At 41.1% G+C, this 13,578-nt stretch overlaps 1 protein-coding gene across 1 annotated transcript in view; it reads left to right on the forward strand.

Moving 5' to 3' along the window:
* The window catches only part of LOC137985604 (uncharacterized), a 17,237-nt gene extending 5,671 nt beyond the window's left edge, over positions 1 to 11,566 (forward strand). The window contains exons 2-3 of the mRNA XM_068833234.1: positions 5,684 to 6,554; positions 7,564 to 11,566. Of these exons, the coding sequence (XP_068689335.1) occupies positions 5,729 to 6,554; positions 7,564 to 11,183 (4,446 nt within the window). The 5' untranslated portion in view covers positions 5,684 to 5,728 and the 3' untranslated portion in view covers positions 11,184 to 11,566. The remainder of the gene's footprint in view (positions 1 to 5,683; positions 6,555 to 7,563) is intronic.
* The last annotated feature ends 2,012 nt before the right edge of the window (positions 11,567 to 13,578 follow it).

The raw sequence follows: 13,578 nt of genomic DNA on the forward strand, positions 1-13,578 counted from the left end.
TCCGCGGCTGTATTATTTTCCTGAGTATGTTCATCTTTTTGGAGAGAGTCATTTTAAAAAGTCGCAACACGGTAGTTTCCAGAGTTCCCTCTTTGTTAATTAGCCTGAATTTCAGCTTCCTGCGGCTGGCCAACTGAGCACATATCCACATAACCTCACATAACATTATTGTTGTCAAGTGATGTCCCCCTCGAATATGGAAATTTAGGCAAATCTGTGAGAAACACATCAGTGAGGTCACATCGAAAGTTCTTCTGCAATGGATGTTTCCTGTCTCCAATATTTTTAAGGAAAACTTGTAGACGACCTTTCATTGTATTCATTCGCGTTAACATTGTTTTACAGTATGACCCTCGGCGGATCAAGCAACTGGCAATATTGCTGAATAGAGATTGTAAATAAATTACCTTCAGTTCAATCGCACCGTACCGTAAACGTTTCGCAAGTCCGGCTGTAAGTTGAGTGTGACATATCACTTGGAACGCTGGAGTTCCAAAAAGAAGGACAAACGTTAACTTTTGTATCAATACAATACAATACAACATAGATTGTAAAGATTCGAACCTTTATCTCAAGTGTGCTGTAGAAACCCGATACAACTGTAAAGAACCGTCGAGCCGAATCTTAATTTACAAAGCAACTGCCTCTCTGACCCGCGTTAGGCTTTCACAACGGCCGGTCATCGCGTGGCACTCTTAATCAAGTTCTACTCGAAAAAAGACCCTGTTCACAGGCTAGGAAAGCGACCACTTTAAATAAATGACTTTAGATATTTGACTTATAACTTGGATACAGCCAGGAGATAAGAGCTACTGAAATGTTTTATCAATGCCCTGCATTAAGAGGCCATCCTCTATTTCAAAGTCCCGATTTTTCGCTCATACAAACTCTGTATTTGTTACCTGTATTAGGCGGCTAACCCTATTACGCGGCTGCAGCCACCCTGTATCAGTTCTATGTTTGTCTTTCTTTGTTATTTTCACCTGTATTAAGCGGCCACCCTTAAATGGAAACTTAGCCACTTGTCATTTTATGCTGTATTTTATCGTGTTTAAAATGCGATCCATCATCACTGTAAAGAAATTTAGATATTAAACGAGACTTACCTGGAAGTTGAAGTTTGATTGGAATTCTGGCAGTTATCCCCAGAACAGAGATTCCCCATGCTCACACGCTAGTCATATTTAAAAAAGGAAGAATTTCCACATGATGCCCCAGAAAAGTGATAGGTGCAGTTCTACGTGCAGGTAGGGCTAGGCTACAGGGAGGGCGTGTAATCTCTGCTCTGGGGATGACTGCTAGAATTCCAATCAAACTTCAACTTTCAGGTAAGTCTCGTTTATTTTATAACTTCTAGCAGTCATCCCCTGCAGAAATTCCACGAGATTTCAAAGTCATGTGGCGACTCTACGACAAGCATAACAGCACCAACAACTTTATGGTGTAATGTGATGTCTCATAATTGACGTAATGACTTTGTTTCCAAATTGATGATACAAGTAAAAGAACATGTGCCGTCACGTGGAGTTAACGGGGAGAGAGAAATGCTTTGCCCAAACTGCCTCGATGCTACTGGTTTATAATAAAACTTATGAAATATGCAAATATTACTCCAACGTGCTGCTTTCATAATGGATGACACGTCTACATTCCGGGATTTTGCTTTACTGGTTGAGGCAGCCATTGTACTATCAGCCTTAAGGTGGTTCTGTTAATACCCGGATCTGCCATGACAGTTCTAATCCAGCGAGATATTGTTTCGTTTGTGACTTTGTTGTGAGCCTGAATAAAACTAACAGGTAACTGTTCCTCATTGCCAAGTAAGGATTTTGTGCGCTGAATATAATCTTTCAGTGTAGAAGCTACCCAAATCTTATCATCCGCCGTAAACCTGGAGATCTCTAGTGCTGGCTGTGGTTTCCGAGGTTTTGAATGTTTAACTAAATCGTGAATTTTGAATATATCGGAATGACCCCTGTCTCTGTCCATAGATCTAAGGTTCATATAACGCACTGTCTGACATCTTTGCCCCGTGACCAAGGGGCATAACATAGCTAACTTAAAAGTTACAGGTTTAGTTATCTAGTGGCCACAGGCCTTTAAGATATGTAAGAACGATAGAGGTGTCCCGTGTTGTAGCATACCTGGGAAGGGCTGGTCGAGACTGGTAAACGCTGCACCAAAGGGTGAGTTCCAATTAGAGTATTGCCTTTTAGAATAACAAATGACGACAATGTGTTCCTAGAAGTATTAATACTCCTGTAACTAAGTCCTTTATCAAACAACTCTTGAAGGAATTCAGTGACACTGTTCACAGAAGGGTAAAGGGGACTGATGTTCCTGTTCCCTGCGTATGATACCCATTTATCCAGATACACTTGATATTGCTTCTGAGTATCCTCTCTTCAGGAACTGAGAATTGTCGCATGAGCTCTTTCTGAGTGAGGTACGAAGATAGTTAGCACTCACGTCCTAACTACTAGTACTCTTGGTGTTGGTGATGCCGGTGCAATGCTGTACCAACTTAGCTATGAAGCCATACAGTTGGATGGATTGTGCGGTCTAGATGTCTGACAGGAAATTCTATGCGATACTTGTTTCAACAGATTTCACTTTGTGAGATCAGCTTGAAAAACCGCTTTACGGTTCTCATATATATATATATACATGTACCACATGTGTGGGACATTTGGGGTGGCTTTAGAAGCTTAACCTCCATCTTAGGCCTCAGCACTGCACTGATAAGGCCCAGAAGGCCGAAACAGTACTGTCTGCAGTTAGATATAGCTCTTTGGCATTACAAAGCTTTTGCTTTCATGTCCAAATTGAGCACTCTACTGAGATGAGTCATTGCCGCTAGCAATTGCGCATGCTCACTAGCTCGCTAGTTTGAGCACTCTGGCATGGCTTAGAAGTACCACATGTGTGGGACATTTGGGGTGGTTTTAGAAGCTTAACCTCCATCCTAGGCATTAGCACTGCACTGATGAGGCCCAGAAGACCGAAACAGTACTGTCTGCAGTTAGTTATATATATATATATATATATACTTTAAGAGGAAAAAAGGACGCAACTACATTTCCCGACAAGCCTGTTTCGTGAATCGCTTCACTCTTCAGGGGTTTAACCCCTGAAGAGTGAAGCGATTCACGAAACAGGCTTGTCGGGAAATGTAGTTGCGTCCTTTTTTCCTCTTAAAGTATTTATTCCGCTCTGCTTTAACGTATTGAGCACTGTTCCACGAGAAAATCGACTTACAGACTCCCTATATATATATATATATATATATATATATATATATATATATATATATATATATATATGCGTGTAATAAAGTGGCTAATGCCGTTAAACAGTGCTCAATACACTTTTAAGTGTAGAGCTTTGAGTAAGAAGATATAACGAAGAGGCAAGATTCTCTGTTACTCCGAGTTTCGTGCTCACGCACTCATCAGACAGTATTTAATGGAGAATAAACCTATCAAGTTATATATATACACGCGGCGTCTATTGATTATAAAAAGCAGGGCAGTGCGGTTCTAATTACAATTAGGTGTGAGAAAAAAACTAATAGGGTATTGTTTTTATTGTTTTTTATATATATATATATATATTTACCTGGAAGTCTGTCTTACAGTTGAATCCCGAATCCTAGCAATCACGACTTTCTTAGCACGCTGTCGGTAATCCATGTTTGAATGCAATTTCTTTTAAGTCCTGTGTCTATTTTGTGAGCAGAATACCTGGTGAATCTGCAAGATTGCGAACTAGAACAGCGATTTTGAGTTTGGCATATCACGTGCTTTGTCAAGTGACTTCAGTAGCCGTTATTTGCAGAATCAAAAAGTTTCCGATGTTGCCGAGAACGGCAAAGAAATGTACTAAATTATAAAACGCATGCAACTGCGAGGCATGCAGAACCTTTGCTTTTGCTCCAAGTATATTATGAAACACAGTAGCTGAGCAGGAAATAGGCACGTCGCAAATTTGTTTCTGAAAATCGAAATACAGTACCCTGTAGTAGCCTTTTATCTTTACAGACTTGCGTCGTTTTATGGTAATCGCATCTATTGAGATTATAAGTTCAAAAAGATCCTTTGGGTGAAAATAAGCTGAATATATTGGGGTATTTATTCAGTTAATTAACAATTATTAGGCGAGGTTGAGCAAAATATCGTGATGGTCATTGGCGAGCCGAAGCCGAAGGCAAAGGAAAATAACTGATCTGCGAGACACGACATTTTGGGATAACCGAGTTCAATAATTGTTTTATCATTCCATGACTGAGTTTGTTTTTCACAATTCCCAACAATTAAATCACTTTCTGAAAGCTCAGGAAAGCGAACTGCCATTTTCACGCAGGGCGTGGTTTCAATTAGGCATGAGCAGAATATTATTTGGAGCAAGGCAGTTATTTTCAGGTCATCTGATGGCTCTCGGCCTATGAAAAGGAAGGAAAAATATATCGAGTGATAATCGATTTTGTTCGATTCCGTCAGTAAATCACTACCTCTAATTTTGCACCCTTGTAGATGAATTTACTGGCGTTTAAGAGCGATTTGACCTTAAGGTTACTTCCCACCTTCGCGGGTGCCCTTCGGCAAAAACATTGTACGCGCGCCAGTTTAAATGAAACCCCAACAAACTATATATCATTAGAAAGCTTAATAAATGTACTTTGACCTTTAAAAAAAGGTTTCTTCAATATTTTGTGATGCCAAGATCTTCCTTCTTTGTTTTTCAAGCTACAGAATATTCGCAAAACACTCGAAACACTCCGCACGGCAACATTTTGTAACAAGTTCTTCAAGTTGAAAATTCAGAAATTTGCCAGCCTGACTGAAGTCTCTTCTAACATGTGGAAACTATAAATTTCCTCTCGTATACTGATGATTACTAACTGGAGTCCTCCTATTAATTGCACATGACCTGTCGCGATCTGACGTGGGCAACGCGAGAGCTAGGGACTAATCCCCCGAGGGTATGCAATACACGCGCGCTTGCTCGCATTTTTCTCGGGTTCTCCGTCCAGTCGGCAAACTCATAGGCAATAGTTTTTAACTTCTGAAACACTTGAGTGGTTCACTGATTTCTCCCTAACTTATTTTGATGAATGAAAAAGGATTGGCTGGACTGTCGAATTATTAGGTCTTTGCCTGCATTGAAACTTTGTTAAGTTTCGTTCAAATTTCTCCAAACCAAAGTAGCGGTCAAAATATCTTAATTAAGGAATGACCTGTTGGTTACTAAAATGAGATCATTTTGGGTATGTCTACACTATACCGGATATTTCTTTCGCCTAAAGGAAAATCATATCGGATAGGGCTTTTAATTGTTTACGCATAGTAACATTTTCGGCGCAGTTTCTGCGAAAGAAGGACTCTGCACCGCTTCAACTTAAAATCAATCTTTATGTATAGGATAGGCTTCTGTGCAACTTTTAAACTTGTTTAGTAAGCCAGGAAAAAGTCGTCGTCACAGAGCGAGTAATGTAACTCTTTCCCTCCGTATCTTTAAAAACCCGTTTCAGTCATCAAAGCTTTGAAAATTATTTCCTTGTTCTCTTCTTGAGAACATATTTAAGGCAATCTTTTCAGAATGAGCAACCCATGCTTTCTTTTCCCGACAGGGGTGAATGAAATGAAATCCGCTTATTATATTTATTCATTTATTTTTGTTTTAGGTCCTTTTCGCTATTGTGGCAGTGCTTTATTATCAGTGATTCGTGATGTCCTTGCACCCTTATCGTGATGAGGAGTTAAATCATTTCAAGTGTTTGTCTCTGGTTTTAAATGAATTCCCAAAGGCTTTACGTCAGACTTTTAAGGCGATGTGGGACACCACCACTGGGCGTCGCCCTGGCTACCAGCTTTGGGATGACTCCACTGCTGTGAGAAATCTCTTTGTCTCTACAGAGGGAGGGACAACTAAAGTTCCTACACACCAGTCATACAATCAATGGGATTGCACCGCCTTCTTCCAGGCTACCATCTTTGCAAAGTCCTTCAGTATTCATTCCAAAACACTCAATGATTTGTATGTGAAGCCCCGAGCTGTTCCTTATGGAAGTTTCCATGGATCTGTGTTGAGCCCAGTAGGAGATAATGCCGAGACCTTTGCACTGGCTATTGATCAGCTTCGGCGTTTGAGGAATGCAGTTTGTCATTCTTCTCGCTTGGAGATGGACAAAGCAACATTTGACCAGAACATTCAGTACGCTAAAGAAGCGTTCAAAGCTCTAGGAATTCCAACTGCATCGATTGATGTTATTGGAAGTTTGACTGCATCTGACTTTCCGACAACAGAAGTCCGTAAGTTGGAACAACAGGTAAGGGAAGAGAAGCAAGCATACATAAAATGTTTAGAGAGCAGAAATGCAGATATGAAAAAGATTGAGGAGTCCTTAGCATCCATAAAAAAGGAGAGACTCACTGGCAACAAAGAGGTCGCGGAGGGCTTGAGGATGCAACAGGAAGATATAAGTGCGTTAGGGAAGGAGATCCGTGAGCTAAAAAAGAAGGAAGAGGAGCGATATAAAGAAGCAGAAAAAACAGGTAAAACACTACGACAACTGTTTTCAAGCCTCTTTGTAAAAACAGCAGCAGATAGCAATAGGCATGGCAAACAACACACTGTTTGTCTGTTAAAATATGACAAAAAGACAGACAGATATTCCATGTATCTCGCGTGGTTAAAGGAAAAACAAACAACACAAGTCACATAAAAATATACGAAACTGTTACATTACCGCTCGAAACTATTTGTGCATTTGCTGCGGTTCTTGCTTGGTCAAAATGCGGATTCGATCTCCAGTTTGACCGAGATAAAACCTCGTTTAGGGCAGACGAAAGCCGAGGTTTCACATAGGTTTTTTCCGGTGGATTCCTGTGCAGTTTAGAGACAACGCGGTGAGGCTTTTGTTCGCATTGTTTTCCACCACAAAAGGCAGGCTTAGACAACAATGCGTTTTTGAAATTGTCACAACTGTGACATTATAAAACTGCGTGTTTGGAAATTGATAGGGTCGAAAAGTGAAGCCAACATACAGTTTCTCAAGTCGGGAGTTTTAAATCATTTCCTTCGTTTCAAGACAACTTTCTTCCTATAAGCGTTGTAATTAAATAGTTTCTTTGTTTCGAGCGGTACAGTAGTTACTAAATTTGCTCTTGGAGCTAAGCTAATTAAAGCCAAAGGTTAATTTCTGAGATGACGTCACAAACAAATTTTCTTTCTTTATTACATAGTTAGTCTACTAATTATGTTTATTATAACTAGATAATTTATGTTGTGACGAGGAGTTTCTGCAGTGACGTCATCTTAAGAACGTGGCCAATATTGCACAAGATCTGTCTTCATTTAAATGACGGCAACTGCAGTTTTCTACTTCTACATTGCATTGAAAAACGGGAAATATGCCTGCTGTATAACATTTTTGGTTACGTGCACAAAGTTGAAGATGATATTTGTTTTTACTTCTTGATATCTTCTCTCTCTCAACGAGAAAAAGGATATTAAAAAAAAGTAAGCAACGTCTACTTTGTGTTTTACTTTTGCATTACAAAGACATCAAGTCAACAGTCCCAGGATCTGTTCTTCCTTCAATGATTCCAAACTTCACTGGCCGACAGAGTGAATGCCAAGAGATCGTGGATCTCGTGAGTTCCGAACATACCCGAATCGTGACGATCTGGGGCTCACCCGGATTCGGAAAGACATCGGTTGCTATAGCGGTGGGGCACCAACTGCAGTCTCTACGCTTTCCTGTTTGTTTCCTTTCATTACGAGGACTTCAGACAAAGGCACATCTGACATCAAAGCTTTTCAGCCTCGTAAGGCAAGCCATCCCGAGTCAGATATCAGAATCTCAGCCTCTGTCCTTTGAAGATGAGCTAATTGAGACTATCAGCAGCATTTCAGATTCCTGCGTATTTATTCTTGATAATGTAGATGATCTGCTAGAGAGTGGCTTTCCAAATGTAAAAGAAGACGTCCTGCAACTATTTGAAGAAATCCTCACGCGAAATAAGAAGATAACTCTGGTGCTGACGACACGAGAATCATTTGAATTTATCAACTTGAATTTCCAAGGGCACAAATCAATAAGAATAAGGTCACTGGATGACACCTCATCTCGTACGTTAGTTCATGAATTGGTGCCAAATGCGACTCCCGATGACTGCGCACAAATTGCCCAAATATGTGGTTGTGTGCCTCTTGCAATGAGGTTAATGTGCTCTCTAGTTTCTGAAGATGATGTTCAACCAAGCCAGTGTTTGATTGAGTTCACTGAGTCCACAACAGAAAGTATCGTCGACATCTTAGACAATACAGATTATCCAGCTAATCAAAGATTGCAGTTCTTATATGAAAAGTCCTTCCACAGACTTTCTCCCGAACAAAAAGAAGCATTTGTGTCTTTGTCTGTTCTTCCGGGATGTTTCACCACGACTATCGCAGCAGCTGTATTGAATGTTAGAAAGTGCAAGGCCATCACAATGTTGAAATTACTCCAAAGAAAATCCTTTCTCGATTCAGACTCTCAGCCTGGAACATTCATAATGCATAAGCTTCTTCAGTCATTTGCTAAAGAAACAGGAGATCAGCGAATGGAAGAAATAGTAGCAAATGCAAAGTGCCGTTTCCATGAGCATTACATTTCTCGTTTCGACAAATTGAATGATGAGTTTCTAAATGGTAACTCCATGGACGCATTCATTGCATTCTATGAGGAAAAACAGATTTTTGTAGAAAGTCTTGTAGACGGTTGCACAGATCCTAGGATAGCCGAGAATGTTTTTAAAGTTTTGATTAAAGCAGAAATGTTTCTGGACACGTTGTTTTGGTGTTCTATGGAATCTGACAATTTTGACACTATCTACGATTCGGCCTTAAAGGCAGCCAATGCTCTAGGAAATACACATTACCAGAGGCGTTTACTAGCTTCTAAAGCATTTAGTAAAATTACCTGGGGAGTAGAACGAAGTTCAATGCAACTTCTCAAGAAGGCATATGAAATCCAGTCAAAATCTTGTTTAGTTTCTGATGATGAAAGGAGTAAATACTTGTGTTACTTTGGCATCTGTCAGCTTGTTAACGGCGAGGTTGAGAGCGGGATAGAGTGCCTGCAAGAGGCTCTTTCTTTAATGCGTGAAAGTGGAGAGCAGAAAATTCTAAGGCTCATTGTTAACCAAGTCATGGCGGTCTACTATCAGTTCTTAAACGACCCATCTACCTCGACTTACTATTATGACAAAGCACACAAGGAATGCAATTCCGCTGCAGACGAGCAACTGATTGTCATTCCACCTTTGGGACGCAAAGGAAAAAAACCAAAAAATGGCAAAGAACTTCAAACAAATACTTTTGACTCGGGAAATTATTGGCCATTGCAATTCCTAGTTATATTTCACATCAGGAAAGCAGCAAAGAACTTCTTTGACACTGACACCCAGCAATTTGTAATTAACCCTGCCCTTCGAATGTTAAATGATCTCCAGATAAAATCCCAAACCCCTTTTTATTTGTTTCATTTTTGCGGTAATGTTATGGTACTTCTGGAGTCAATATTCACAGAAGAGGGAATTGTTGGATCAGGTTTCGAAGAATCAGTCGCACGTCACCACGCAAGATTCGAACATAGCTCTTCAGGCCCAGAGGAGAACGTTGATTCAACCGTGACCCGTCGTTCTCAAGAATGCAATCACCCTCTTGCAAAGATCTACCAAGACTTCGGTAAATTGCACCACCTCAAGAAGAACTACTCAAAGGCTCTTTATTTCAAGACGTGCGCTCTTGATATCCTATTGAGAACGAATAAGCAAAAAGCAAATGCATTCTTAGCCCATAGCTATCATTCACTAGGGGTGACACAGCATTTGTTAGGTGATTTTACCTCTGCTCTGCAGTCAAAGCAGCGGGCATTAGATGTGCGAATAAAATTGCTCGGAGAAGACCATGAAAGCACAGCTGAGAGTTACAATTCACTCGGGGTGACACAGCATTCGTTAGGTGATTTTACCTCTGCTCTGCAGTCTGATCAACGGGCATTAGATGTGCGAATAAAATTGTTCGGAGAAGATCATGCAAGCACAGCTGAGAGTTACCATTCACTCGGGGTGACACAGCATTCGTTAGGTGATTTTACCTCTGCTCTGCAGTCAAAGCAGCGGGCATTAGATGTGCGAATAAAATTGCTCGGAGAAGACCATGAAAGCACAGCTGAGAGTTACCATTCACTCGGGGTGACACAGCATTCGTTAGGTGATTTTACCTCTGCTCTGCAGTCTGATCAACGGGCATTAGATGTGCGAATAAAATTGTTCGGAGAAGATCATGCAAGCACAGCTGAGAGTTACCATTCACTCGGGGTGACACAGCATTCGTTAGGTGATTTTACCTATGCTCTGCAGTCAAAGCAGCGGGCGTTAGATGTGCGAATAAAATTGTTCGGAGAAGATCATGCAAGCACGGCTGAGAGTTACCATTCACTCGGGGTGACACAGCATTCGTTAGGTGATTTTACCTCTGCTCTGCAGTCAAAGCAGCGGGCATTAGATGTGCGAATAAAATTGCTCGGAGAAGACCATGAAAGCACAGCTGAGAGTTACCATTCACTCGGGGTGACACAGCATTCGTTAGGTGATTTTACCTCTGCTCTGCAGTCTGATCAACGGGCATTAGATGTGCGAATAAAATTGTTCGGAGAAGATCATGCAAGCACAGCTGAGAGTTACCATTCACTCGGGGTGACACAGCATTCGTTAGGTGATTTTACCTCTGCTCTGCAGTCAAAGCAGCGGGCATTAGATGTGCGAATAAAATTGCTCGGAGAAGACCATGAAAGCACAGCTGAGAGTTACCATTCACTCGGGGTGACACAGCATTCGTTAGGTGATTTTACCTCTGCTCTGCAGTCTGATCAACGGGCATTAGATGTGCGAATAAAATTGTTCGGAGAAGATCATGCAAGCACAGCTGAGAGTTACCATTCACTCGGGGTGACACAGCATTCGTTAGGTGATTTTACCTATGCTCTGCAGTCAAAGCAGCGGGCGTTAGATGTGCGAATAAAATTGTTCGGAGAAGATCACACTATCACAGCTGAGAGTTACCATTCACTCGGGATAACACAGCATTCGCTAGGAGATTTTACCTCTGCTCTGCAGTCAAAGCAGCGGGCATGAGATGTGCGAATAAAATTGCTCGGAGAAGATCATGCAAGCGCAGCTGAAAGTTACCATTCACTTGGGGCGACACAGCATTTGTTAGGTGATTTTATCTCTGCTCTGAAGTCTGATCAACGGGCATTAGATGTGCGAATAAAATTGTTCGGAGAAGATCATTCAAGCACAGCTGAGAGTTACCATTCACTCGGGGTGACACAGCATTCGTTAGGTGATTTTACCTCTACTCTGCAGTCAAAGCAGCGGGCATTAGATGTGCGAATAAAATTGCTCGGAGAAGATCATGCTATTACAGCTGAGAGTTACCATTCAGCATTCGTTAGGTGATTTTACTTCTGCTCTGCAGTCAAAGCAGCGGGCATTAGATGTGCGAATAAAATTGCTCGGAGAAGACCATGGAAGCACAGCTGAGAGTTACCATTCACTCGGGGTGACACAGCATTCGTTAGGTGATTTTATCTCTGCTCTGCAGTCAAAGCAGCGGGCATTAGATGTGCGAATAAAATTGTTCGGAGAAGATCATGCAAGCGCAGCTAAGAGTCACCATTCACTCGGGGTAACACAGCATTCGTTAGGTGATTTTACCTCTGCTCTGCAGTCTGATCAACGGGCATTGGATGTGCGAATAAAATTGTTCGGAGAAGATCATGCTATCACAGCTGAGAGTTACCAGTCACTCGGGGTGACACAACATTCGTTAGGTGATTTTACCTCTGCTCTGCATTCCTTCCAGCGGGCATTAGATATGCGAATAAAATTGCTCGGAGAAGATCATGCAAGCACAGCTGAGAGTTACCATTCACTTGGGGCGACACAGCATTCGTTAGGTGATTTTACCTCTGCTATGCAGTCTGCTGAACGGGCATTAGATGTGCGAATAAAATTGTTCGGAGAAGATCATGCAAGCACAGCTGAGAGTTACCATTCACTCGGGTGACACAGCATTCGTTTGGTGATTTTACCTCTGCTCTGCAGTCTGATCAACGGGTATTGGATGTGCGAATAAAATTGTTCGGAGAAGATCATGATATCACAGCTGAGAGTTACCATTCACTCCGGGTGACACAACATTCGGTAGGTGATTTTACCTCTGCTCTGCATTCCTTCCAGCGGGCATTAGATGTGCGTATAAAACTGTTCGGAAAAGATGATTCAAGCACAGCTGATAGTTTGTTTTTGTTCTGGTTAACAGTAACCTGTGTTTGTCATGAATGGCTGGAATTTGTTTGCTGTTGAAAGACGTAACTTGTGAGAGTAAGAGGCCAAAAGAAAGGAGATAAATCACATAACCAAGGGAAGAAAGTCCCTATTTGGCTTTTTTTTACTTTGGAGAAGATTCCTCATCGGATTTAGGAATGCATTGATGATGAGTGGAGATCTCGCGGGTTGTGCTGGATAAATTCACCTCCGGTTGGCCTCCAATGACTGCAGCAAGCTTTGATACTCAGAGAAAAGGATTTGAAACACCAGTAGTGAAACGATCAGATCATGTAACACCTTTGTTCAAGACTTAACATTGGCTCTCCGTTGAGAGGAGAATTCAATTCAAGATCAAACACATCCAACATATCGCAACAGGGTGGCCAAACGTAGGCAACATGTTGTGCACAACAATGTTGCAAGATGTTGCGTTGAACTGTCGCGAGCGTTTGGCAAGGCCTTAAGATCATCGTCACACAGGGGCACCCAACGTCAATTTTCGGAAAATATCTGTTCGGAAGACGATTTGAGATCTAGAATTTTCGGAACATTTGTTGTAAAATTTCTTGCTTGCCTGCCTTTCCTAGGCTTTTCGAACTTCTAAAAAATGGTACAATTGACCATTTTTAACGGATTTTTATCCTAAAAAGGTCACCTAGAATTTTCGTGAGCCTTTTTTTCTAGCTGAAATGTTCGAAAAGGTAAGTTTTGATCCCTACAATTTTCGGATCACTAGGGGATAAAAATATGCCTATATCTACCGTTTAAATACCAAAATACGTTTAACGATGCTATTTCTAAGTGGTTTTGACCTACATTCTCTTTGGGTGCCTCTGGTCACACTTACTACTTTATCCTAAAAAGATTAGAACTGACTTTTATGGTGGCAGATCTTTTTCGTTCCCAGCACCAAAACTATGGAACTCTTTGCCTAAGAACATGAAAAAAGCGAAGACAGTTAACTGTTTTAAAACTAAACTTAAAACGTATCTTTTTAGAGAGTTCATTTTATCATTGATTAGATAGGGTATTTATTTAGCGATAAAATGGTTGTAAGGCGCATTGATGTGTGGAAATGCGCCATGCAAGAACGTTTGTATTATTATTTATTATTATTAATAGTCGATTATGCATTCTAATTCATTTTGCATATATTACAATATGGTAAATTATACGATCCAAAGGTCTTGCCAGA

This window comes from Montipora foliosa, chromosome 14 (genome assembly GCF_036669935.1).
Source record: "Montipora foliosa isolate CH-2021 chromosome 14, ASM3666993v2, whole genome shotgun sequence".
NCBI lineage: Eukaryota > Metazoa > Cnidaria > Anthozoa > Scleractinia > Acroporidae > Montipora > Montipora foliosa.